The sequence below is a fragment of the Aythya ferina genome (assembly GCF_964211825.1).
Source record: "Aythya ferina genome assembly, chromosome: 4".
Classification (NCBI taxonomy): Eukaryota; Metazoa; Chordata; class Aves; order Anseriformes; family Anatidae; genus Aythya; species Aythya ferina.
Window position 1 is genome coordinate 13,707,735 of NC_140300.1, and position 27,715 is coordinate 13,735,449.

At 37.1% G+C, this 27,715-nt stretch overlaps 1 protein-coding gene across 5 annotated transcripts in view; it reads right to left on the reverse strand.

The window, feature by feature from the left end:
* Nucleotides 1-1,396: 1,396 nt before the first annotated feature.
* Nucleotides 1,397-27,715, reverse strand: part of SLC2A9 (solute carrier family 2 member 9) — a 129,993-nt gene continuing 103,674 nt past the window's right edge. For all 5 annotated transcript variants that reach the window (XM_084517632.1, XM_084517630.1, XM_084517629.1 and 2 more), the window contains 2 exons: nucleotides 21,640-21,767; nucleotides 1,397-4,839 (listed from right to left, as the gene is read on the reverse strand). In XM_084517632.1, coding sequence (XP_084373758.1) covers nucleotides 4,582-4,839; nucleotides 21,640-21,767 — 386 coding nt within the window. In that variant the 3' untranslated portion in view covers nucleotides 1,397-4,581. The remainder of the gene's footprint in view (nucleotides 4,840-21,639; nucleotides 21,768-27,715) is intronic.

Here is a 27,715-nt window from a genome sequence, read left to right on the forward strand (position 1 = left end):
TACATCATGGCTTGCTTTGGTGCATTTGTACAGATGAAGCCACTCAAGGAGACTTCTGTGGACTTCATTAATCACTGGATAAAAGCCTCTTGGAAGCTTTTCTTGTATGCTTTAAAAAAAAAAAACAGTTTAAAAAATGGATGGTTTTAAAAAAAAATCCAGTTTAAAAAATCCATGGTTTTAAAAAATCCATGGTTTAAAAACATTTTAAAGTGAAGCTGTTTCTACTGTTTTAGTAGAAACATCTCAACAAGGAGCTTGATCATTGAGTCCCTGTATTTCTCTTAGGCTACAGCAAATGTGAGGTTAATGTAGTTTAGCTTATAAGGAAGAGAGTTGTAGTGACTCGGGTTATGCATGATTGCTTAGTGAACTGTGATAACTCGATTACAAGCACAAGCATAAGCCTTTGCCATGAAAATCACCTCTTCAAAGGGTTCACTCTGAAATATCACTCATAGAGAGCACAGAAATTGACTTGTTAACAACTGGAATATTTTCATTTGCAAACCTGCATCACCATTTAGGTCTATATATTTAAGGTTTTTACATTGCATCTAAACTGCATTTTCTGGAGTAAGACTGAAAGAAAAACATGGCAGGCATCTCCTAAACATGCTTTACTCTGTTTTGTTCTTCTGGCCACAAGAGGTGATGGGAACTGTAATACAACTATTATTACACATTACTATTATATGGTGATCTCTGTAAGGCAAAGCACATAAAAACAGTCAAAAGAAATAAAATTTCAAAGTTGTTTTTTTTTTTTTTTTTTTTTTTTTTACTTTGGATATGAAAATTGTCCCATATGGCTGAGATACTCACATCTTCCTCCACTAGAAAGCAGATCCTTGTGGAGTCCAAATTGGCTTCAGAATCTGGAGTATGAAATTCAATTTTTATACATATTTCAGATCTTGAGTTTTGCATATCTTTGTAGCAGAAATTCACATTTGACTGAATTTCACATCAGAAAGTAGAGCTTTAGCAACTCAAAGTCACCCATAGCAAATGGCAACTTTCTGTAAAAAAAGGCCCACTGGATCCAAAAATTCTTATACACAGTTATTACTACCCCTAGCCAGTTTTAATAATTTAATTCTCACTCATGACTTAATTTTTATTTCCACAGACTATTAAAAATATATGAAAGAATGAATAATGGAATCTAATTTGAGAAGCAAAATATAAATAATACTCCACCAAACATACAGTTTCAGAGCTGTTTTTCTTCCCCATAACTCCCAACTAGCCAATGGAAGAGTCCAAAATGAGTTGGGTCATCCAAATGAATGTACAGCCTTGTATTGGGACATATGGAAAGCCCAGGGAGCTGTACAGTGAAACATGGACAGCTATAGGGATTCAGGTTTACCCAGAAGAAAACCTCCATCACTTGTTTAATTCCAAAGGTTTATTTTGCAGTCATTGTGTGTGAACACAATTGATCAAACACACACAAGTCACTCACGGTACTCATACAAAGAAACACCATCTAGCAGTATCTCATTCAAAAGTGAACATGACACCACACAGCACTCACTGACAAGTACATGGGCTGCAGACAATTTGACACATTCAACAAGAAAACCCAACAATACGTTAATGATATTGTCTATTTTGCCCTCTCATTGCTGGAGAAGCCATAGCAGCATAACAATGGAGAGAAAAAAAGAAAAAAAAAAATTACTGAACAATTTCAAGAACAATACAAAACTCTCATTAGGGTCACAGATGAGAAGCTATGCAGTACCTGCACATCTGCAGCTTCCTCAGAAACTTCCCCAACCCAAGGCAAAGGAGACTGAAGCTACCTTCCCTAAGCAGTGAACAAAGCATCTGCACAAAGACACATTTGGAGACTGGAATTGTTTTTAACCTGAACTATAGGCTGGAGCAAATGGCAGAAGAGATGTGCAGCCACAGTCCATGGTGCTCTCGGTCTGCAGCTGCACAGAAAGTGCTTATCTGGAGTGTGCCTGTCTCTGGTATGGCAAGAGATGCACAAATGGGGCACAGCCCCCTGCTGTTAATACTGTACAAGCCCCTGAGCAGCAATAGGAAATTCTACAGAACCATCCCTTTACCAACACATTTAGAGCTGGGCTCCAAACGCAACTGGAAGCAATTGTAAGATAATTTTATCTTCCGGAAGTCCAATTGAAATACTGTATGATATTTTATCAAAGTTACTTGGTATCAACATTATCAACAAGTAATGCCTGTAATGTACATCAATGAACATCACTAATGCTAAATTTTCCTAATTATAACGGATTCCAATCCTGCCACCTTGACTCAATCAGATCACAATATATTATGTTGGTAGCCCTAGTTGCAAAGTAATTTTCATGAGAGAATCTAAATGAATGAGAGTCTGAATGAGAGAGTCTGAACTTGCCAGTCTTGCCCTACAGGCAGAAGAGGAAGAATTTATTCTTGAAATGGTCTGGAGGGATGGTATTCAAGCTCTTTTTTTACACAGCCACCCACTTAACAAGCTCATGTAACACATGGACTAAGCAACTAAAGCCACTGAAAGATGACATGTCCATTTGCTACATATACAATTTTGGAAGTGGTTATTGAAGACAATTATCTTCAGTTTTCTTCCATAGTATTTGATTAGTTTCTATATCTGATTATCAGTTGGTATCATCTTGATTTACTGTTTCTTAAGAATAGCACCAGTATCATAAATCTGAATCTTCATTCGTAATTCTTTTCCTTGTATGTATCTTTCATTTCATCTTACTTGTTTATGTACTTCTGTCACAGTAAAATAGCAGAAATCCACGCATAAAGTCTCAGATCAATTTTTCTTCTATTACCTGGTAGTGAAATTGCCCTATCACGTAATCTGTGTTGTCAGCTTACAATGTGTGTAGTAAATAAGCCACAAATAAATAAATCACAGTATAACCTATACAACATTTACTAGTGATAGCCGAACATCAGGACCTCTGATTTTAATTTACAGTATAAAACAAAACATTAAGCAGCTTGTCAGTCGGGGAAATCTGAGCAAAACAAGTACTGGAAAATATTGTTCCACATTTATATATGTGAATATATGTATAGTCATATATACATTTATATTTTGAATATATATGAGTATATATATGAATATATATATATATTTAAAAAATCACAAATTTCTGCATTACTAAATATTACTTCTGGAAGCAGCTGATTCCACCTAAATGCAGCACTTGCTTCTTTGCCTTACTCCTTACTGACAGCAGCTGTAAGACTTACTGACTTTTCATACAAAACAAGTTATCTATTGAATTTAAAAGTGCTTATTACCCCCCTCAGCATCCAGGTACCTAGAAGAGTCAAGAAAAACCATTATCATAATTGCAAACTGGAAAGATGATATTCATTAAAAATATCACAAATGTAAGGGAACGGATCACCTAACACCAGGCAGCCCGCTGAGTCTTGCTATCATGAAATTAAGCAGACCTTGGGGACAGTTTTACAATGCATTAAATAGCTTAGAAACTTATAAACATGAACAAGGTCCAAAGCTTCAGAATCTAATGCCCAAATGAAAATTAATGTTAAAATAAGAAATAGGTATCCAAGTTCCTTTGGAAATCTGATTTTTAAGAAACTACATTTATGGGGCCTCAGGGAAATTTTGGCTCCTAGGGGTTGTTTTAAAAGGAGCTCAAAAAGAAAAGCCAAACTAAAAAAAAATAAAATAAAATAGAAAAGAAACAAACAAAAACCCTTGGGAAACATGGTGTTTGATTTTTTTTACTGATACACCCTATACATCAGTGTTCTTTCACTTGACCGTGAGGTTTAGCTTTTCTTTCATATTAAAGATTCTACAGCTATTCTTTTATATATATAAATAATTTCCACAGAAATGCAGTGCCAGCAAATTCCGAAACTACAGGCAATTCTATTACTAGTTGATCAGGATTTGTGAGAGAGATGAGAAAACTGATCAGTACCTGCAGCTCTCCATTTATGTGAAGCTGGGAGGCTTTTGGATGAAGCAATGGAAAGCCAAAATAGCTGGAGATGGACTCAGAGGTCAGGGTCAGGGGAGCGTCACCAGTCTTCTTTGAAGCACTCAATCTCACGTGCAACTTTAATGACACATTGGAAAACGTGCAGAAATACAAGCTGGTCCCATTTCAGGTTTGCTTGCATTGATTCCCAGCAGCCTGATCCCAGCAGGGATCTTTTCCCTTTCATCTCCTGCCAAGTGCACACACACCCCACCATTACCACACAGCTGTGTTCTGCCAAATTCTGCTCCCCAAGGCCAATTTTCTTCTTCAAGTCTATATTGCCCACCCCTGTTGCCATACCACCTATTTTGCAGGTGCCCAAGAAAACTTTGGCTCTTAGTTATTTAAACAGCTGCTGCTCCTCCCGCCTCCCACTTCCTCTACACTCACCCTAGCTGTTAACGAATTCACCAGTACTCACTTAAAAATGTATTCAAGGAGGAAGCAGTTCATGCTGTCACATTAAAAATACAAGTTGTACACCGCTATAAACATACTGAATGAAAAGAACATGTTTTCCCCCAGTCCCCCCGAAAGAACATCCTTGTTTTTACACAATTCCTTTTTTGGTTTCCCCATTGTCCACCGAAGAAGTGAAGTTTGATTCTTGCTCTGCACTTGATTTCCTCTCTCCTGAGTAGTGGTTCATTTCTTGCATTTCTAAAGAGACCTTATTCCTTTTTGCAAATGCTTGGCTGATCTCATTGAGTGTCTTGTTTTTTGTTTCAGGCAGGACAAAAAACAGGTAGGTGGCTCCTGCGAAGCAGATGGCAGCAAACACTAGGAAGCAGTAGGTCTGTAAACCACTCTGTGAACAGAAAACAAAGGAGATACGGTCATTGCATATGCTAAGGGGACAAAACTCAGAAGAAAATCAACATCAGGAATGACTTGAACGAAAAAGTGAGTGGCATGGCATAATTTTTAAGCAAGTACAGTAAGTGCTGGCATTCATTGCAAGTCACAGTGCCTTAGAAGTTCATAAAAATGCATGAATCTTCAGTTCTTCCGACACTACCAGTGGCCCATAGACAGAGAAGCAGGCTCCTGGCAGATGGGTGCAGATCTGCAATCTGGGCAGCACTGGGAGACACCAGACTGGGTCCAGGCATGAAGGGTGCAGGTGGAAGCAGGCTGCTTCTTTCTGCCTGCACAGCCTAACCGAGCCTTGCTCGCGTGTGGTATTGCTGGAGATGAGGCAGGTTTTTCACCAGGTTGTTCTGAATACTGCCTCTCCATTTCTAGGTACAAAAAAAGAGGCATGCTTTTGCAATATCATGTGCCTGTACGTGACACATGAGAAACCTGTCATAGCCAGGAGCATCCGTATCACAGTTGTTACAAGCTTTGAGATTTGCAAAATAAATGAGGGAAAACAAACAAATGGCAGACATTGGTGTACTTTTGAAGGTTACAGGAACTTATAGCAGGAAAAAAAACAACCAACCAACCAACCAAAAAAAAAAAAAAAAAAAAAAAACCAAACAAAAAAACCCACCACAGAATGTATTTCTTTCCTGCTAGAGACTAGTGTAAGAATTACTTACCCCAGCTTTTGAGGAAAGTCAAAGTGTCCAGGATACCCATAAGATTTTTTGACCTTCCACCTTCCTCTATTGATTTACCTCACTATGTGTTCTTAAAACCAGTAAACATTTTTGACTTGCTTTTACTAACAAGACTAAAGTTAGTGAAAAGTAGCACCTCTATCTCCACAAATAAGACAATCTTTCTGTGGTGCCATGTGTGAGGTCATGAATACAAGGAGAAATGGATGTCTCAGATGTAAAATTATATTTTCCAAGGCAGGGGCTACCCTAGGAATATCACCCATGAAGGAGGAAGCAGAAGACTGCTAAGGAGTGCCAGGGCACTAGAAACTAGATAAGTGAACTACTTCTCCAGCCACTTCCACAGAGAGCTGTCCCTTGCCACAAGCACCAGCCGCCGCCCCACCTTGCTCCTCCATCCTCCATGTGGAGCTGAAGCAAACCCAAAATCACCATGAGAAACCACAGCTCCTATTCAACATTTTTTAAAGCTTCCTTTGGCTGTGAGTTCCTTGGAGACACAGCTTCCTATACATACATATTTACAGTATAAAGGCATATTTACATATGCCTTTAAATGCGTGCATCTGAAACAATACAGACAGGGCTAGAAAATGAAATAACACCAATTTTTCACATTTTTTCTAATATACTCCAATCACTGTCAGTTATCTCAGCTCTATAGTGTAGGCTGGGTAAGGTCCCTACTTGGGGGCTAAGGGTTTATAAAATTCTTATGACTACTTTTATGTGTCACTTGCTCAATATATGCAAGTGAAACATAGAAATATATACATCATATCTGGCATAGAAAAAGAAAATGAAAGAAAACAACAACAACAAAAATTTCTGCCACAGCTTTTTTATACTATGGCTGATATCCAGCCTGCCTGGCCACAAAGTTTTCCATGGATAATTCATCACCTAGTTCAGCCCTTCAATTCCTGTCTGTAATAGGAAAAGCTGGAAAGTGCATCTTCCGAAATACTGCCTATGGACTCTTGAAATTATCAATACTTTTTTTTTTTTTTTTTTTGTTAAATCCTAGAAGCATGAATTCCTGAACAACCTGACAATCACAAAACAATGAGCATGGGTGATGAGGGGGAAAATATTCTGGGAAGGGAACTGATATGACTTTCAAGTTTATACAGAGGCAGAATCAAATGGATTTAGTAGACAGGAGAAAACAACTTCACAGTGCCTCATAAATCATTCTGTCATGTTAAGAATACAAGTTTTTCATTGGGGTTTTCTGCATGTGAAATTGTTCAGTGGAATGATAAGGCTCCAATATGTAATCACATTTTTCCTTTTCTAAAATCTTTATTGAACAAAACTTTCTCCTTGATGAAAATGAACCATTAATGCCTTGTTTGACTAAGCTTTGACATCTGTGTATCTTGGTGGTACAGCCACAAGCTTTTTCCCTCCTTTCTCACTCATGTTTATTTCTTTGCAGTCCATTATCTGAATTAGTGTTTATCTTCTTTGATCTGTTTCCTTAAACCTTTCATAATTGAACTGAGTTTATAGCTTATTTTCAATTATTTTACATCATGTATTTACATGGATCGGTAATTTACATTTACATCGTGTATTTACATTTATTGGTAATAAACTTGATATCTTTAATTTCTGCAGATCCCTTTAGACATAGCCCTCCAAGGGCCTCCAGATGAAGTTCCACAGAGAATAAGCTAAAAATTATATTTTCTTATAAATTCTACAAATGAGCTCTGCGGTAAGAGACCAAGACTTTGTAGTCCTTGTATTCAGCAGGATTCGCACAATGGAGCCCTAATTCCTGGACTGCAGAGCAATCACAAAATGCCTTTTTCTCACCAGCTAGTCTTCAGTCATAATATTTCTTTAAAGCTGGTTATCATTTTACACACCCGGAAAAGAGAAACACTTATATTCATAAGCCTTTTGTAACTCAGAATTCGGCTAATATCACCTGAACCTGTATTCAGCACAGAAGAATGTGAATTAAATTACTCATTATAAGCATGAAATCTTACATCTATACTGCACACTGATAAAGGATGTAGAACAGAAGTACAAGAAAAAGCAGAAGGAAAATGTCAAATCCTGCATCCTAACTCAAAAGAAACCCTTAATGGGGCATGGGTGGGATGCAGCTCAGACTAGATTTTTAATTCACTTTTATCAGTTTCTGACATATTCTGAATTGATTGGTGCCAGAGTGGGGGGATCAAGAAACGGATTGGCCACAGGATATCTGATGTGTCCATCAAATGATGCTGAAGATAGCATAATGAGCTGGGAAAAGGGTGAGTTACTGAATGATGGGTACTACAAAAAAGGTACAGATAGATAGATCTGGCTGGAAAATGGATCTATGTTTTTGTTCCATGAAAATTCTGAACTTTCTCTTAATTGCATTATGTAAAGTATGTACTATTCATATTACTCCAATGAAACCTGTATCCATCATTTCTTCAGTGTGCCATCCTACATGAACAACTGAAATTTAAAGCTGCCAAATGTTTTAGGTGGTTTCCTGAATAACCAGGGCTCCACCTCGTGATAGGCTTGCAGATATTCATTCAGAGTCAATACCAGATACACACAGGAATGTCCTTAAAGGACCAGGCTGTCCACAGGTTCCTGAAGGTCACCTGCCCTCCCAGGTTCCTGGTGTAGAGTTCGAGGAGAGTGAACATGCTTATAGCTGCAGTCTCTCCAGGAAAGCACCTGTTACATACAGCCTGTTTCTGATTAGTCAGCAGGCTACTAAATCCTCTCCAAGGCAGGATTTACACTGCATTTTTAAAGTACAGTAAGGGTAACTGGCACGCAGGATATTTGAAAGTTAACCATAAACTTTTAAAGTCATCACCTTCTATTTTTGTATTAGTTTTCTAAGGAAGGTGTTTAAAACATAATGTTTCTATAAATGTGCTGCCTTGAATTACTCATTTTTATCCTCCCTGAATTTCCACAGCTGGTCAAGGCTCTGAATTTGCCGAAAAGTGGAAAACCAGGAAACAATTCACTTAATGCATGCATTTGATTACCACAAAAAGGAATCAAAGTCAAAGCACTTAGGTAATTCTTCCAAATCAGATAATGAAAATGGGAAAATAGATATTCTAGGCTGCCCTAGAGTCTTACACTAGGACTTGCTGCTGTTACCTTTGTTTTCTTATTTCCTTTTGTATTTCACAATAAGGAAGTCAATGATATAATCATTTTGGATTTCTTCTCTAAAAGTTCCATGGGAAGGGAAAACAAAAAACCAAAAAACAAAACACAAAACCAAACAGACAAACAAACAAAAAACACACACACAAAAAAAACCACAAAAACAACCAAACAACCAAACAAACAAAAAAAAAAAACAAAAAAAAAAAACAGGAGATTCCTGCAATACAGCTTTATGCAGATGACAGATGAATCCCTTTACCTTCTCCGCCTCTAAATTTTCCCCTTGCAATGTCACAGCCCCTTTGGCACTGGCAATGGATGCCTGCATTTGGAGGTTACCATGAAGTTTAGAGTCATTAGATAAGGGCCAAATTGGATTTTTGAAGTGATGATGTCAAATAATGAGGGTTAGATGTCTTACTAAAAAGATCAGCAGCAGAACAGTTATTCATGTAGACATTTGACTTTATTTGCTTTGCTTCAAATTTGTGTAACCCACTGAAACAAATGGATGAGAGAATACATGTCCTTTACCCTTTGCCCTTCTTCAGATCCAGACATAATTTAAGGTTCTACTGAAGGTGCAGGACAATGAACAAGGACAAAGCACTAAAATATAGTATACTAAATGTATTTCTTAAGTAAAAAATAGAGCAATTCTCAAAGGCATGAACTACAACTTCAACCCCAACCCTCACATTTTTATTACCTCCTCAAAAAGTTAACTTCTCTATATTTTACACTTGAAGGTGATTGCTACTAATTATGAGCTTTTTTTTTTAAAAAAAAAATTTAACATTCTGATAGCCCACATTTCATTTCATTTCATCTTTGAGGGAACTTTAGCCAATTCCCTAAGTACAGATACACTTTAAATATCAGTTACTTTAAATATCAGATGTATATACGAAAACTTAAATTAGCTTGATTGAGGGAATCCACATATAAACTTCTGTGCATACCTTTGCTAATGAAATTTTTGCATAATAGAAAAAGTCATCAAGTAGTATTATGCATTAATGAAATAATGAAAACCCAAAGAAAATCGTGCTGGGTAAATGAATTTCAATGTACAAGAGAAAAAATCTCAAGTGTAAAAATAAGGAAGAAAAAGAGCAAATGTGCAAGAGAGCCTCTGTTAAAATGTATAGCAACTCAGAAGTACTACCTCACAGGGCAAAATAAATTAGTTTCTGAAAAGGGCAAAATAAACACACATGCAGGTCTTTCCATTACACTAGTAAGCAATTTAAACTAAGGCTACAAGCCGTGTGGCACCCGTATCTCATGTTATACTGAGCTCCATCTGGATCACAGATCCAAGCATGTTATTTTTTCAAAACACCTAATTCAGTTTAAAAATAAAAGAAAATCAATGCTTACTCAATTTCCAACTAGTGATAATTTGTATTCTACTTCTTTCATATGCCTTCTACTCTAATGTAAATAGAAAGGTTCTAAGAAGATTCAAACAGTATTGTCTTTGAATCCTTCACTGAAAAAGCCAGCTAGTAAAAACATCCACTATCTGGGGGACGTGACCTTCCACCCAGCTATTTGTTTTACTCTCTTGTCATCTCAGTAGCTGCCTCTGCCTCTCAGCATCAGCATTTGGCAACCAGAGTGCCAACCCTGACCTCCTACACCAGGGCACCAGAATTAGATCTCTACCCACCAGCTCAGCAACTGGGCACATCTGACTGTGACAGGCTGCAGTACGCTGCACATCTACAGCCATGCCCTAATTTTATTGCCCTTTTGCAGAAAGGTTAGGCAAACAGAAGCACTCAATGCCAAGGATTTCTTCACTGAAAAGGTGTTTTCCAGCTACAGCTACAAAAGATACAGGCAGCTCTTCATAATAAATATTTAAAACGATCCTTTTGTTATACATTCTCTATTTATTATGCAATCTCCTTAATAACCTTCTCTGTTCATTGCTTTACTTTTCTGAGAGCAAAGGCATTAAAAATGTTTGTTGCTTATTAGAAAGCTTTTTCTAATGTTTTCTATGGGACATTGATGGGGTGGAATAGGACAGCCCCAAACATCCCATCAGTTTGTCAGGTATTATTGAAGCCGGCATCAGATCTATCCATAGTAAAAAGCACATTGTTTTCCATTGCCTTTCTGAACCAGAAAGGAATTACAGAGGTCATTTATGTCGGTTGCTTGGTTCCCCAGCCTGAAGAGCCAGGCACCTATCTATAACGTAAGCATTTTATGCAGGTCCTTAATATAAAGTTAGAATGTTCATCTCTGGGATCTATAGCACAATATATACCTACTTTTTGAACAGGACCCTGTTTCCATTTACAGGGAAGCAGCACAGAAAAGATGACAGCAGATACATGTAACTATTACGACTTCATAAAATCAATGTTTTTTTATAACCAGAACAACCATTCAAACTACACAGTGATTTTTATTAGTCCCTGCAAAAATGAGATATTCTGTGCTATTGCTCTGCCAGAGCTGCAAACCATCATGCAGTTTATTATGATTGTTGCCTCAGCCTTGCTGCAAAAATGCTGCAAGAAAATGATGCCTGTCTCCTGTTTTGGGATAACACAGGCTTCTCCTGTGGCAGATGTAAGAGAAGAGGAAAAATCACTGCAGTCCTCAAGGACTATATGCAGGCCTGGAAGATGGAGAATTCCCATTTCTAAATGTGCTCCATTCAAGTCCTCTTTCTTTTTCTTATGAAATAGCAGCAACAATTAAGTTATTCTTTGTCATTTAGACAGGGATCTACATCATTTTCTAGTACATCCATGCAGAGAGATTTGAAAACCTCCACCAACCGCTTTGCCAACACTTCTATTGAATTCAGACTCTTTCTTTCCTTGCTGTTGGCATGCAGCCCCACAGTGCCTCACTTAAAAGTCAAACTCCACCTAGTAGAATCAGTTTTCCACTTAGGAAGCCTGTAATCATAGCTGGATCTGCTCTGTCATCCCTGGAAACATTTGTATTAGAAGGAAAGCCTGAAGATGAGTTGTTCTGGAAAATTTCTGCTGGGATAGAGAGAAATCCAGAGCAGCAGCTGGTTTCTGCAGTGCAGGGAGGGAAAAGGAAAGCTCCTGGCAGCCACTGGACAGAGGTATTCCCCCAGCTTAAGCATGCTCAGAAGACTGAAAGCTTACATGAAGATGGCAATGGGGCTAGTAAAGAAAGGTACAAAGGGGAGGCAAAAAAAAGCTCAGCCAGCTATCACCATAACCCAGGGAGAGGGGGGATACACATGGGGCAGTGGGGTGAACAGCAGGCAACGGCTGGGAAAAGCACATGTTATGGGGATGTGGTCAGTACCAAAATGTATCATTGTGCCTCTTCCTCCATCTCTTTATCCCCCCCTTTATCTCTTTAACCTCTCTTCCTCCATCTCTTTATTCCTTAAACATACTTATTATGAAACAGGTAATGAGAGGTATTTAAAGAACCAATACAAACCCCCAATTACATTCAAGGCGGTCAAAAATGAGTGATATCCCTCCATCCTCTCTGGCTTGCATCTGTTTCCAGTGTGTCACTAGGAAAGCTGTTATTCTACTACGTAGCTTAATGTATCCATGGAAAGATTCTAATTTCAATAAAAAACATAGTGATCTTTTGGTGAGTGCTTTTTGAATATGCAGTGAATATACACCATAACCTTAACACCTAAAAACAGATTCTGCACAGTCTTTTGGAAAGTGAAATTATTATGACAGAAAACTTCTGGAAGAATCTGCTAAGTTGTCCTGCAGCACACTACTACTTTACCATGTAGTCTTTAAGTGCCCCAGAACAGTCTAATAAAACAAACCGAAATAAGAAATAAGAATGCATCAGCATGTAGCGAAAATAACATATTCACTTGTCATGTCCTGATATTAATTGCTAATTATTAATGCTTAGTAATTCTTTGCATTTTCTTTGCATTTTCACAATGTATTACATTCTTTGCATTTTCACAATGTATTACAAAAATAAACAGCACCTGTTCCCAGATAACATGGAACATGTAACCCCCATCTGGTTACAGAAGTCTGTCCTGCAAGCTTTATTGAAGAGTAACAGCTGAACACTTGCTGAACACTATTGTACCAGGGGTTTTCAAGCATTTTTCTGCTGCTGTAGTTTGTTGTCCCATCTTTTTGCTTCAGCTCATTACACCTATTCACACATATATTAATACTTGAATTTCTCATTTACTACGTCCCTGCCCTCCACAATCCAGCACCTCCTGAGCATAAACATTCCTACCACTCACTACTGAGCATAACCATTCCTATCACTCACTCTTTAAAACAGATTCTTGAACCACAAGCTCCAGAAAAGTCAGGCAAGGCCCCAGATTTTCTTTCCAGCAACATAAAATTGATCCACAAATAATAAAATTTAGTCTGGCTAAATTAATAAGGGTATGCCTGAATTCCCTGGTGTACGTGTTCATTTACCAGATTTGTTCATCTGAATGTTTGGGAAATAGTTTCTTTTTATAGATGTGCCTGTGAGAAAGAGAAAGCAGAAGGCTTATAGACAAGCAGACAAGTTTGTTTTATATGTTCTTTAGCCATTCATATGCTTTATATGTTCTTTAGCTGGAATAAATGTCATGTAGAATGATAAGCTCCTTATGGTTTGTGAGTGACTTACATAAATGCCACTGCTTGAAATATATTCACCTGAGCTCTTCAGCCAATAATTAAAAATGCATCAAAACCTCCACTCTGTTCTGTTCAACAGGATATTAAGCAAACAACAATTTGCACCAAATAAAGTAACTGATGGGTGAAGGCTGAAGTCGATTAAAGTTAATACAGAAATAGATGCAATTTTTAATTCATCACTGAATACTTTATCGAGAAATATGAAAGCTACTGCAAACCTTCAGTGCTAGTTTAGTGTTGTAAAAGTGAAATACACTCTAGTGCAATTAGCAAATAGAGATGCTGATGTCAGTCAGTCATATTTGATGCTGCCTTTACCTTAAAATTGACAAGAATTCAAGGGTTCCTTTGGTCAGTTTCTTTTTTTTTTTTTTTTTTTTCCTTCCTTTTTGGTCAATGAATCACTACTGCCAAAGGGAAAATGATCTGTTTCCTCTTGTTATCCATAAAAAAGAGAATATATTAAGCAGTAATAAGCTCACAAAAGTATGACTAATATAACCTTGAAGGACTTCAGGTTAGAAATTCCTCACATTTCCTTGGATTCTTGATTCTTGCTCAAGTTGTTCTGAAATTCACGACATTTTCTCTGATGTGCCAGAGGAGCTTAACATTCGAATCCTTTTGAACTGGAGAAAATAAGTGAACTTTTCTCTGTCCTCAGTTGTTCAGTTAGCCTTCCCTATCTCACATTTTTTTTTTTTTTTTTTTCCAGATGGAATATATTTAGCTTTGCTTTCTTTTACTCCATCGCCATTTTTGCTTTCTCCTATAATTTCTCAGCATTTTACATTATTCCCACTTTGCCCTTCTGAATTCCAAGAAAGGAGTGAGTGCAGTTGTCATCTCACTGTTTTGGATTTGGCATTCTGCCACCACAACCTGAAACAGCCCTTCTTGCAGGGATTACTGATGTACCACAGTGACACACACACACACACACACACAAAAAAAGCTTAAAGGAGCCTAGTGAGCCGCATGTGTGTACAGTTAGTGCGTACACTTAATGAGACACTTCCTGTTCTGAAGGCTTCAAAATGTCAATAAAATTAAAGGAAACCACCAATGCAGATGCCAGCCAGTCCATTCCCATTAGTAAAGTAGTCTCAGTTCCTGATGGACATCTGTCTGCCTGTCTTTTATAGGTCTACAGTGATGGGCAAGCTACACACAGCATTACAGTTACACTATTCTCATGGTTAAAAACTTTGTGTGACTTCCTTCTTGATGCAGCTACCTTAAAATATAATATGAATTAGCTCTGCTTCATCACCTTACTTCCAAGTGGCAATAATGACCAGAACAGATCTGGACCCAGGTAAACAGAGGATGGATAAGCAACTGGAAGTGGGTCAGGTATGTCTGGAAACCTAAATTGGGTATCAAAGCACCTCCCTGCTCAAGCTGTTGGCTGAACTAACCCCTTTGTAATGCTTGGCTGATTAAGAGGACTTCGTGCTGTACCTCATTAAATGTGAGCTTCACATTCACTGTAGCAATCAATAAAATAATCCATTTTGTTGCAATGGAATTTGATAAAAAGGCTTTAATATTCTTCATGAGTGTTTCAGAAACCTGGAAAACAAGGCTCAGTTCAGATCTGACAGAGGCAGCAGAAGCCTCCTGGGATGGAACCACATGCAGCTGAGGAGTTGGGTCTTCTCACTGCTATTAGGATTCAGCTCTGACCAAACAGGCAGGCTGCGGTATATGGTGTAGGCAGCAAGAAAATAGCATCCTCTTTTGAAAGTACATACTAGAATCTTTCAAGTTCTTTATTCTTTCTACCATTGAGTACTTTATGCTCAGTCTTGCAGATTAAATGATATCAGCATCTGGCAGCTCTGCCCTTAGTGACATTAAAAAAATTCCTAAGGGCATCTTCCTGCAGCAGTAAACACTACCACCTGTACAGCTGGGTCCAAGAGCCCCACTCGAAGTTAAACACGCTGCTTCTAAATAAGCAGGGATGTAAATCCCAAAGTTTCTCACATTTCAGGACTGTCTTTTGAGAAGCATTGAGAAGTTCAGGTGCAAATGCAACCCAAAGCTGATTTGGGGTGGGGAGAAGTGGGCAGAAATACAGCATCTGTACTGGAGAGTGTACAGTGCTAGTATAGAAAGAGAACTGAAGGCACTAACATTGTTCCTAATATAACCATATTTAGTATTCAAATAGCTCTCTGCAGGAAATAGCTTTGTGTATTTTCCAGGTTAACACCCTTCCCACAAGTGATGAGGATGCTCTTAACTGACTTTGAGCTTAAAGAATATTTATTCCAATATCTACTACACAAACATCCACACAATCCCAGTGTGGAGTCAGGCTCTAGGAATGAAAGATAAGATTTGATATCTAGCAGGCTCTACATGTTGAACAACAGTCAGCAAACTTAAGCCATACAATGCACTATCTTGGGAAGAAAAAACAAAAGCTGCATAACCACTGCTGTAATTACTCTATTTCTAAAAGGCTTGCAACTACAAGTCTATATTTAAAAAGCACATTGCTAGAAAGAAAGTACACACAATACAAAGAACAGACCTTCAAAATTCTTCTTTATGCTGTCTAAAGACAGGTATGCTTTTGCTCCCTCTGTGTCAGCCTCACTGTTTTTCATTAATCCTCTTTGTGTATTCTAGTCAAAGATTAATTGAAGCCATATACTAAACTTTTTAGCAACATAGAGGATTTATAAAACACCTACAACCATAGAACTATAGATATGTTTGAGTTGGAGGGATCTTGATGTATCACCTTGTTCCAATCCCCCTGCCATTATTGAAAAGAATGTTTCAGCCCAACCACCCAGATGAACATATTACAAATGTGGAAATACCTGGAATTACTCACTAAAACTTATGCACTCACCAAAACCAAACCAATATATTAAGAATATATTTGTTCTTCCCCTTAGCAGTTCCATTAGCTAAAAAAAAAATTACAGAGCTAAGTGCTAATTATTCTACTAGTGCTATTCATTTCAGTCAGTGTACTTAAACTGAAAATCTGACAGATGGAGGTATATTATCTTGAGCTGTGATTTAGTTGTATATCAACACTAATGAGATTAGAACAGAGATGGAACTGAGGCACTTGTGATGAGGGAGACCTCTACACCCAAGTACATCTCAGCTATGGTGGGCTTCCTTCTCTCTTAGTATAGGACAGTGAAAGTTTTACCCTTAGCATGAAAAGACTTTCACAGTGGCTTGCTCCTACAAGAAATAATAGTAGCATCATTGATACTCATGTGTTCTCATCAAAGCAGCCTTTGTCATTTTCTCAAGGAGAAATTGGTTGCCTCACATTGACTTCTGCAGACCATTAATATCACTGATCCACAAAGTGTAAAGCAAGAAATATCCCCGAAACCACAGACCTGTGCATCAGGAAGCAACATTTGGCTGCTTCTTTCTTATCCTGGAACATGGGGGAGCTTGAAGGCAAACTTCTATACTTCACTTTTACAAATATTTTTCAGTCTATGTCACATGTGCAAAGTTCACAAAATTCACATTATACAGGAACATAAAATGGTCCTATTAGTATTTCTTTTTGATGCTATATATCTAACAGTACAATATCCCTTTTTCTCAAGATAAACAAAAACCCTCTGTCCCATGGACTATTCCTGATTAATTTTCTAAAGTTAGTTTTACAGAAGGAAAGTAGAACACACACACCTTTTGACACCCATCAAATATTCAAATACAAAGTGATTCTCATAAAATAATAAACCCAATAACCGTCTTTTTCATTTACTTATTTTTTAGTGAGTTTTATTCCAACTCAGGATTGATAGTGAATAATATTGAATTTTTAAAACTGAGATAAACTCTATTCTCAGAAATGACCAAACCCTGGTTACATTTTATCTATTGCCAGTTGTGATTAACGAGTCCTCAAAATTTTAAAACTAACAGAGATGTACCCAATCTTGGAGGTTTTCAAGACACAACTAGACAAGGACTTCAGAAATTTGATTTGATCTCACAGCTGGCCATCTCTGAGCAAGAGGTTCAACCAAAACTTCCTGGGCTCCCTTCTAGCTGGGACAATTCTATAATTATATCCATAATTGCTCACATCTTCGTTAGTTTGCTATGCATGCTCACTTGAGGCACAGAGTATTATACCCAGATGATACGAATAAATGATGGAATGATATGTTGCGGATGACTACAGGTGCTCATTTTCAATATGCTTTCTGCATATGAAAAAATAAAGCTAAGCTGATTACTCACATGTTTGCATACTGAGCATAAACTCTCTTCAAATATGAGCAAATACTTGAAGTCTGTGTTACAATATTCCATTTGCTCCAGGTGTTACAGTTAGCTTAGCATTTACTTAGAAAGAAACCACAATGAGAATCTGTTTTATATTCCCAGAAGCTAAAACATTTGGAAACAGAAATTATACTAGGAACACCAGGAGAAGAAAATTAATGCTCTGAGTTTAATATGTTGCATTCAAACATTTGTTATACTGAGTTACCCTGGGTCATGTCAACATCATAAAGAAGCTAGAACCCCATTTTCATCAACACTATTTCAAAATGCTGAAGTGAATATTATACATAGGGACAATACACAGCACATGAGGATACGGCCTCAAGTTGCACCAGCAGTTGTTTAGAACAGTCTGCCAAGAGAAGTGGTGGATTCACCATCCCTGGAGGTATTTAAGAGATGGTGGACATGGTTTAACAATGGAGTTGTAGTGTTAGGTTGATGGTTGGACCTAAGATCCCTTAATGATCTTAAATCTTTCCAAACTAAATGATTCTATGATCCATTCTCAAGTGAAGGCAATGGAGGAGATACAGTGTTGAGTACCACTCAAGGTGATGTTTGACATTACTCAAGATCAAGATTTATGTTGAACACAAGTCTAAAATGCCTCTGGACTTAAAACCAGACCTTTTACAATTTCTCTTTATGTTATAATATCCTATGCAATAGTGGTTCTGAAATTATTTTACTTTATACTAAAAAAAATATGTAAGAAAGTGCATGATTTTGAGACCCATTATCAAAAACCTTCTAGTAATCACACAATATCAAATGTAGTTGTAAATTCATTACAGTATCTGTTGTCATTTTAACCTCAGTTATGATTCCTTGCACAAACTAATGTCTCAAACTGGCAGTGATGAGATCGGGAACATAACAACAATTTAAATTAGTTGTAATTTGTCAAAATTGATTTGTATGCTACATTTTCAATCTCATCCATAGATTTTAATGGAGGATTTAAATTACACAAGCCAGTGTTTTATTCTATTACATATTACTACAGATGGTTGAGGGGAGAAAATCTAGACATTCACACTAATTAATTGGTGACATTTGGAAAACTAACTACTGCTTGATTTTTTTGAATAACTCTAATGTTAATATATTTTTTCCAAGAAGTTTGGGATAATTTTATAGAAGCATAGCAATGATCAAAAAAGTGGTTGCTGTCTCTCAAACAATCAGATTAGCATTTAAATACACAGAAGGGATTATTCACTCATTCTGTGGAGACATTGTAAAGCTTTTTTTTTTTTTTTTTTTTCTGTTTTAGAATTACAAAAATGAGCTAAGGAGAGGCAACTGCCAATCTGTAAAGAAACACAAGCTGAATTTTGAGAATAAGGTTGAATGAAATAGGAAAAAATGGAAAGTTAGGGAATGAGGAGATCTTATAGATTGATCTTGTGAAAAAGCTTTAAAAAATCAGTCCGAGTAACACTGCTTTCATCTTCAGGTGCAAACTGTAAGCTTTCTTTCTCTATTATTTTTTTAAAGAAGAGAAAACCCAAACCCTTGTAATATGGAAATATAATTTCCTTCATTAAAACTAAACTGGTAATCTTGTAACCACTCAAAGAGAAATTTTTATGACACTAAATGATAAATTTCCCAAGGCAACAGCAAACTTCATATTCATGAATATTAAAACACTCAAAAAGCTTTAATATGCATGTGAAAGAAACAGAAAATGTAGTTTGCCTTTTTACTTGAATTTACTGAGAGCCTTTTTTAAACAATTCCCAACAGGTGACCTACTAGGGGGGATTAGGAGAACAAGAGAGAAGGTTACACTAATGAAAGAGTCCTGAATTGGGTAAATTCAGATCCAACTGACAGCTGGAGCTCAGGTAACTCCTTGGTTTTGAGCAGGAGGTAGAAACTGCAATTTTGGAGAAAAATAATTATTCATTAATTGTTTCTATATTATTTAAAAATACACAAATAAAATTATTTTGATTATACTGCCCCAGATTTGTGACTTTGTTCCCTGCTGGCATCCCAGCCACCATGGAGGCAAGCATAGGGACCATTGGTACCCAGCCAGCCGGAGCAGGAGGCATTCTCCTGTGCTGCTTCAAAGGTCAGTCCCTGTCTTTTTGGAGTAAAAGCTAATAAACTACACAGAAGCATCCACATGCTGGATAAGCAGGCTGATGCTGATGACTAAGGTCAGGTTTTCAAAAACACAGAGGATTTGTCTAATTGTTTATCTGCTGAATTTGGATCTAATGACCTCAGTGGGAAAAGAATTATGTCAGCTCTACTTGATTTTGGAAATCTCACCTTTTGAAAGTCAGACTTTTAAGTCTAAGCTTGCAAGTCCTTACTCTGAGCTATAAAACTGGTGAAAAAACAGCTGATTTCACTAAGCATTAAAATAAACCCTTAACTCTTATAGCTCTGAGCAGTCTAATTGAAGCTAATGTTAGTAGTAGTACAGAGTTTGGAAGGATGACAGCCTTTATAATCATGTTAACTTTTGAAGGTGATCCAAGTAATCACAATAACTGGAGACATTTTCCTTTTAAAGAAATATGAAATGGTGTCAAACTTAGATCAAGGGTCAGACTTTATAATGCCTTCAAGTTCTCCCATATATTATCTCTAACAGATACTACTTTCAAACACTGCTACTTAGAAAAAGCAGTTCCACTCTCAAGTGAAAATTAATATATAAAGGCTTAGAGTAAGACATGTTGTATGGTATTGCATATGATAATATATCATACAATTTTCAGTTTTAAGAAGGCACAAACAGCAGGATCACCTCCCTGCCTGTTTTTCAAATCTCATTACTCATCAATGATCTGAAGTGTAATGTTCCAAAATCTCTCTGGAGACAGTCTGGAGGACTCATTCCTTTCTACGGTCTTCTTCTGCCTCTTGTATTTTCCTCCATGCATTTTAAGCAACCAGTTAGGAATTCTGTACTTTCTCTCGTAGTTTTGAGTTTCACACAAAATGTTAACAGTGAAGCTGGATGGCTCTTTTTAAAACGTTAAAAAGTTTTTCATGGGACTGATCACCTGCCTTTCAGCTCCTGAGACAGAAAAGCTGCTCCCACCTGAGCCTGGGAGAAGTGCATGATCAGGAAAAGGCCCTCAGTGTGGTTTTGAATGAGAAGCTGCTAGATGCCTCCTTTGCCAATTGCACATCAACCAAGATGAGGTATTTATAGGAATCAGAGGGGGAAAATGCTGCTCTGTGTAAAGGTTTGAATTTTATTTTATTCATTTTTATTTTTTAGACAATAAACTTATGCTGTTAAAATACAAACACTAGTTGTCAGACAGGTCTCAAGAAAACTGTCCTCAATCCTCCGCTTGTTCAGCCAAGGAAATAAAGAAGCAATCCACTAGAAGTGAAGCTTATGGGAGCCTGGGGAAGGCGGGACAGGAGAAAATTCATCCATGCAGAAACTAGGCTGCAGCTAGAAGGAACCAGCTAAAGAAGCCTGTCAGCAGAGACTGAAAAGAAGAGAGCCATGAAGAAAAGTGGGAGGAGCAGAGAACATTTATACCCCAATGAACTAACGAGAATTCTCAAAGCATAGGATAAGCCAGAAGATGGGTGGTCTAAAGGCTGAAGAAGAAGGCAGGGATAATCATCATCATTGACTGTGACTTCCGGACATAGCCATCAAACTACATTGCTATAGCATTCCCACGAGGAATTTGCCATACAGGGTTGTCCACTGATACAATATAGAGATTTACTGTTTTTTTTTCAGGACAGTTTTCTCTAAGACGTTCAAACAATGAGATACATGGGTAGTACAATTGAAATGCATCACAAAGATGGTGGGAATTTCGTTCACTTCAATGAAAAGACTTTTATTATTACCTAAAAATTACTATTCAAACATCATATGCCACAGTATATCAACCATATCACAGCATATCAGAGATCAAAAATGCTGAGTACCTGAATGAAAGGGAAGAGCAGTCCGACTGCGAAGTTGGAGAGCCAGTTGACTGTCCCAGCTATCATGAAAGCGGCTGGCCTCTGAGACTGCTGGAAAAACTCTCCCGTGAGGACAAATGGAATCCCACCTAAAACAGGGTCCAAGAAGGTGGTGATTTTAGTAAACTTCCTCTGCCTATAGCTGCTTCAATAATAGAGACAAACACGCTCCGTGTTACAAAACTCAGTGACTAGCACTGCTCTACAGTTCTCTTTTCAAGTGTACACAGAGGCTTCTGAGCCAGTAAAATGTGATTAGTCAAAACTGTGCTTTAGAGGAATGTGACATTTTGCTCTTTCACACCACTGTTTTACATCCTTTCAGTGACAGCAACCAGGTAAGAGTATGGAGAATTCATACAACTTCGAGAATACCACATGAGAAGCTGTTTATTAAAAATAAAAATTACATTTTCTAATAAAAGTTCAAAATTCTGAAAACTAAGAAATATTCCAAAATACTTTTAGACATTAACAATTGGAAAGACAGGACCAAAGAGATTAAGCAAATTTTTTAATAGCTGTTGCCCACTTTATTTTAGCAATAAGAAGGCAAAACATTTGCCTCTCTATAGGCATACTTTTCATTGGTGTTTATTTAACAAATTCCCTTACTAGTTGACACTTTTGGCAAGGTCTATTTCTCCCATCAGCCAAGGACTCTGACCTTCATAATAACAAGCTCAGCTGAATACTACATTTGTCACTCATGTTTCCTTCCACTTAAACAGTGGACTATTTTGTACAGCACTGGCATATTGCTGGCCTCACAGTAACCCCCAGGGTGTAGCTGTCTAGTATCTGAAAGTCTCGATTTATCTTTGGCTTCCTTCCTTTTAATAGGATATTTCTATAGAAATATTTCTGTTTCCATAGAATAAAGCATTTGCTGATTGTATACTTATTTTAGTTAATATTGCACATCAGACACACATATGATTGCAGAATTTTTTCACAGCAGTTTGGAAAAATATAAACCTCATGACCTCAGTCAGGTTTTCAGTATTCTGGTGCTACTAATTTCTACCTCAAGAACTTCATATCTGCCTTTATTATTATGCCTTATTTTCTGCATTACCACTTAGCTCTGTAGGCAAGATTGATGTACACATCTATTATCTCAATCCTTTCTCTGGTTTAGGCGCTTTAGTAATCAAAAACATGTAAATAGATACACCTTCTCTCAAAAGTCTCTGTAACAATCCTGCTTCCAAAATACACATAAATTAAGATAAAAACAACACTGAAGACTCGCCCATCCATTGGGTCTTCATGTAGCCCCTTGTGCTCAGTGGCATTGCACTTAAACACATGCATCAGAAGCTGTTCTATCAGCAGTATGAGATAGTAATTTGCAAACATCTAACAGGACATGCAAATGACACACAGTGTCAGATATTCCTCTATTTCATATCTTTCAAATGCAGGGACTGTGAATACGAGTGTAAAAGAAAGGCAATGTGATGCAGCCAAAGGCTAGATTATACATTAATAGGCATCACTCTCCTTTATCAACTAATGTGACTTCTTCTGAGAATATATCTACAACTGTAACAAACCCAGCTTTCTGTTCTAAAGACAGTCAGTATAAATTACACTTTAAAAAGTATACAGCAAATAAATATTTCCTCCTATTTCATACATAGAAAACAGAAACATGGGGAGATGAGGCCATCCATGCCTCTGTTTAATGTGTTTCTGCAAGCCACATGTAGAACCTAATTCTTAACCAACAAATGTGACCTCTGCCAACAGCGCTTTGACAATGCAGAATGAATAGCAGAAGAGGTATAACTATTGAAATTCTAGCAACATATGTTCTATCAATCTTTGGTGGCTTCCAGTACCCATTTTGTCATACATTTGGTATTTGGGTTCGAATCCTAAGCTATGGCAGGCAAAACAACAATCACATCTGTTCTGTCAGTATCTGTTTTAGGTCACAAGTGCCATACAAGGCAGTGGTTTGCCAGAGCACTTGCTCCTTAGAGAGAAGTGAAGGACTGGAAACATAGAAACCATGTAAGATGATTTATTTATGGTCATTTATTCTGTCATGCCTTTGCTGTAGGACAATCTACAGAGGTGTTGCTGTTCTTGTCAATATAATAAAAAATGCTGTTCTAGATCCATTTAGAACAATACACATTGTACAAGAGAGGAAAAAAGCCAGAGGCAAGCAAGAGAAATAACAATAAAAAAAAAAAAAAAAAAAAAAAAAGAAGGACAGAAACATCAGAAAGCATAAATGTTATGAAAACAAAAATGCATGGGCACTATTTGTAAAAACCAAGAAAAAAAAGAAAAAAAATTTGAAATTCAGATGTAAATTCTAGATACATATTAGGCATGACTAATAAAAAGTTTTAGTGATGATTATCACAAAAGCTCTTCAATCTAATTGCAAAAATAATCAATTAAAAATAGTAAAATAAAATAGTATTTTGCAAAATCTAAAAAGAAAAAAGAAATTAGCAGCTCCTCTGAGCTCTAAATGTTTTGTAAATCAGGAATTGGGAAAGGTGGCACAGACAGACCTCCAGATTTTCTCATGGCATAGAAATGAATTTCTATAACATTGCACAACAGAGAAAGTCAATCTCTGTAGAGGAATGACTTAAGAGGAATTGTATGGAAGAATCAAGGAGCCTGAAAAATAATTGGCAGTTTAGCTGAAACACAGACCAGGCCTAGAAACAAATGACTGAATGAAGCCAGGTCATTGCTGTATAGTGCTATATGCCTGGAAGAGCAGAGATCTTAGTAAGAGTCAGAGCAGGGGTTGCATATACCTGCCAAGAGCCACATCATTGAGAAGAACACACTCCTCAGCTGAATGAAATGAAATGGAACTTAGGGCAAGTAGAAAGAAAAATGTAAATCCTTTAGACAAACAGCAAAGGTACATGAAATCAGCTAAGCTCATAGCCCCAGGGATCCTCCCATCCCCAGTCATTTCAAGGTGCAGAGGTGTACTCAAGGATCCCTTCTTAACTTGGTTTCTTTGAGAAAGAAATCTGGGTGCATGGGATTGGAGGAAGCTGCAATATGCTTTGAGTAGGTCAGCCCAGGTTGTAGAGTATGCCATTACAGTCTGCAGCTACAGGCTTGATCCTCCCTCACTGACCCTACAAAATCTCAAGATTTTCCACCTTGCTTTTTGAGTAGTAGGGTCATCACAATGATATGGCATCTCACCAAACATTCCTTATAGCCAGTCTCATTGCAAGCTCTCCTATGAATTAATTATCTATATATTTCTGTTCAATAGATGCTTGGGAACTACAGCTAAAAACAATCCAATAAATCTACTGTGCTTTTTTGAAACAGTCTTTAAAAATTTTGTCATGAATTTTGCAACCATAATACGTGTTTGAACATGGTTGAAATGGTTTCATCAAAAAGCTAACTGATATCCTTTCTCATGGGGAATGAACCTGGCATTAATACTTCCACTGAAATACTTTCCATGCATTTTTCAGTGAAACAGCTTTATTTTAGCTCTAATCATAAATTAAAATGTATAATACGATTTCCTGTAGGAGTTTTTCAGCAAGGTAGCTTCTGAACATTAATTTAAACAGGCAATGCATTGACTGCAATGCTTATAGTGATTCATTTCTTTTTTATTATATTATATAATTCTTTGTTATTTTCAGCATTGCAGTGAATATAATGGAAGAAGCTCTTAACAGACTGCAGTGGCACTAAAGAAAGACTGTTATATCTGTTATAATGCTACCTCCACTGAAAATTGCAAATCTCTTATTATAGGCCTTGTATATCAATGGCCTGCTTAATTAAACTAGACTATGCCTACACAACACAATTTGACATGCAACAAAACCTCTATATCTCTGTATTTTAGTCATTTCCTTCCATAATTTGTCCAGTTACACTTAGAATCAATGTCACTTGCTGGTAAACATCCAGAATCTGAACCCAACAGTCTTTTATACATGAAATTGGAATGATATAACTGAAATACTATTCTTGCTATACATGCTATGCTATTCTATTCTATTCTTTCTTTTTTTTTTTTTTTCAAATATATATTTAGATTTGAACAAGTAGCATATTTTCCTGTGAAAAAATAAGTGCATATAGTTACTGTTTTGATCAGTGAGCAGTTACAAATACTGCTTAGCAGAAGTTACTTGGTTCATTACAAAAATATGAATACAAAAAACATGAAAAATGAAGGAAAATGCTGAGATCCTCATTCTGTTTCTATCCATTACCTATCCAGGAGTTAACGTCATAGATGATTTATGCAATGAAACTTAAGAGAATAAATGCCTCATATAAATGAGGGAGATTTATTATATTAATCAACTGCCTCTAAAGTCAATAGAGTCTTTGCATCCTAAGAACTAATGATGAGAAAGGAACACCCTGAGCCCCCTGCTCATCTTTCAACACAGGCTCAGGACACAGCTCCATGTATTCAGGCAGTATTTGGCATCTTGTGAGCCCTAGGCTTTGTAGCCCTGCAGCTCGAAATGCAGCCAAGTACCTTTCTAACAGGAGGGCCTGGAAATCCTAAAAACTGTGAGCTCCCAGACTTTTCTGCCCCGTTCTCTGAAAGAAAAAAATCTTCAAAATGAAATGCTTTGACAAATCAGGCAAGTACTTTTCAACAATGTTCTGTTTTGCTAAAAAATGTCTGCCAGCTCTACACAAGATCAAGTTGACTGCAAGGCAAGGTATGTAGGTGGAGAAGACTGATACATCCTAATAGGGTTGGGAAATAGAGTACCATCTCAGTGAAAGATTTCAGTATGTGCAATTCAAGTGCAAGAAGACAACTCTAGAGGACAGCTATGGTGGGGAGGAATGAAAGTCAGACAAAGTTCCTGCAAGAAAGCAAGCTGGCAGAGCAACCTAGTATTCTTCACTGAGACCTCAAAAGTCTGTTTGTATTCAGACCTTAGCTACCAAAACACAAAAATGCAAACAAACAAATGAAAATGCTGGAAAGTACGTACTGTAGAACTGCTAGTGAGGCACCCAATATGAACTGTGAATGTTTTCCATGTCTATAGGTCAACAGATAGAACAAGAATTTTCTAAAATATATTGATCTTTAAAGAGATGCTGTGTAATCTTGTACATTCTATGTGGTGGAATAATACCCCACGAAATAACAGTGTTATGTATTCAGATGGGACAACTGTATTGCCTAGCTAATCCCGTTAAGAGAATTGGGAGCAGAATGTGTGATATGTGTGTACTGAGTCATAGCTTCATGCTGCAGACTCTCTTGTCTGTCTGCAGCTCTCCGCAGAACTGTTGATCTCATGTACTACTGAATTAAGCAAAGCAGGCACTTGGCTTGTATAAAACAATATAGTTAGTTAACCACATTAATTTGTACCATCTGAAGAGCTTGCTCTCTTCTGCCTTAGATTAAGGACCACTTGAACATAGGACATTTAAAGCTAAGTCAGCCTATGGCAAACCAGAAGCGTACATTATAGAACCAAATTAGAAAACAAAAAATACAGAACCTGGCAAAACCTGATAATATAGTAACTAATACATTATAGGTATTAACATTATAGTTTTAATACAATATTGTGTGGAAAAGGCTTTTGCATTTAATAAGTGGCCTTTGGTTTAGCCAACATCACTTTAGAGTAAATAAATTAACCAAACAATGGTGTACAACAGAAGTACCTCATATCCTCTGCAGTAACGTCATTAGTTAATATGTTAATTCTCAATTCTCAGTAATTCACATTAAAGTGGTTCACATAGCAAGGCTATCAGCTAATAAAGAAACTACAGAATATTCTTTCTACAGTTGCCTAGGTAATTACATTAAAAGTAGATATTCCACATAATTTTGTAATGTAAAAGACATAAGAATACCCGTATCTGAACCATCTGATCACTTCTTGTTCAGTGAAATTCTCCTTCTCTTGAACAATAATTAATGCATTTTCTTATAATTTTTGGTTCCATAAAGCAGTATTCTCAAGGACAATTTTATGAGCACTCATTTACTGACTGAACCATTTTTCTCTGCAAAATT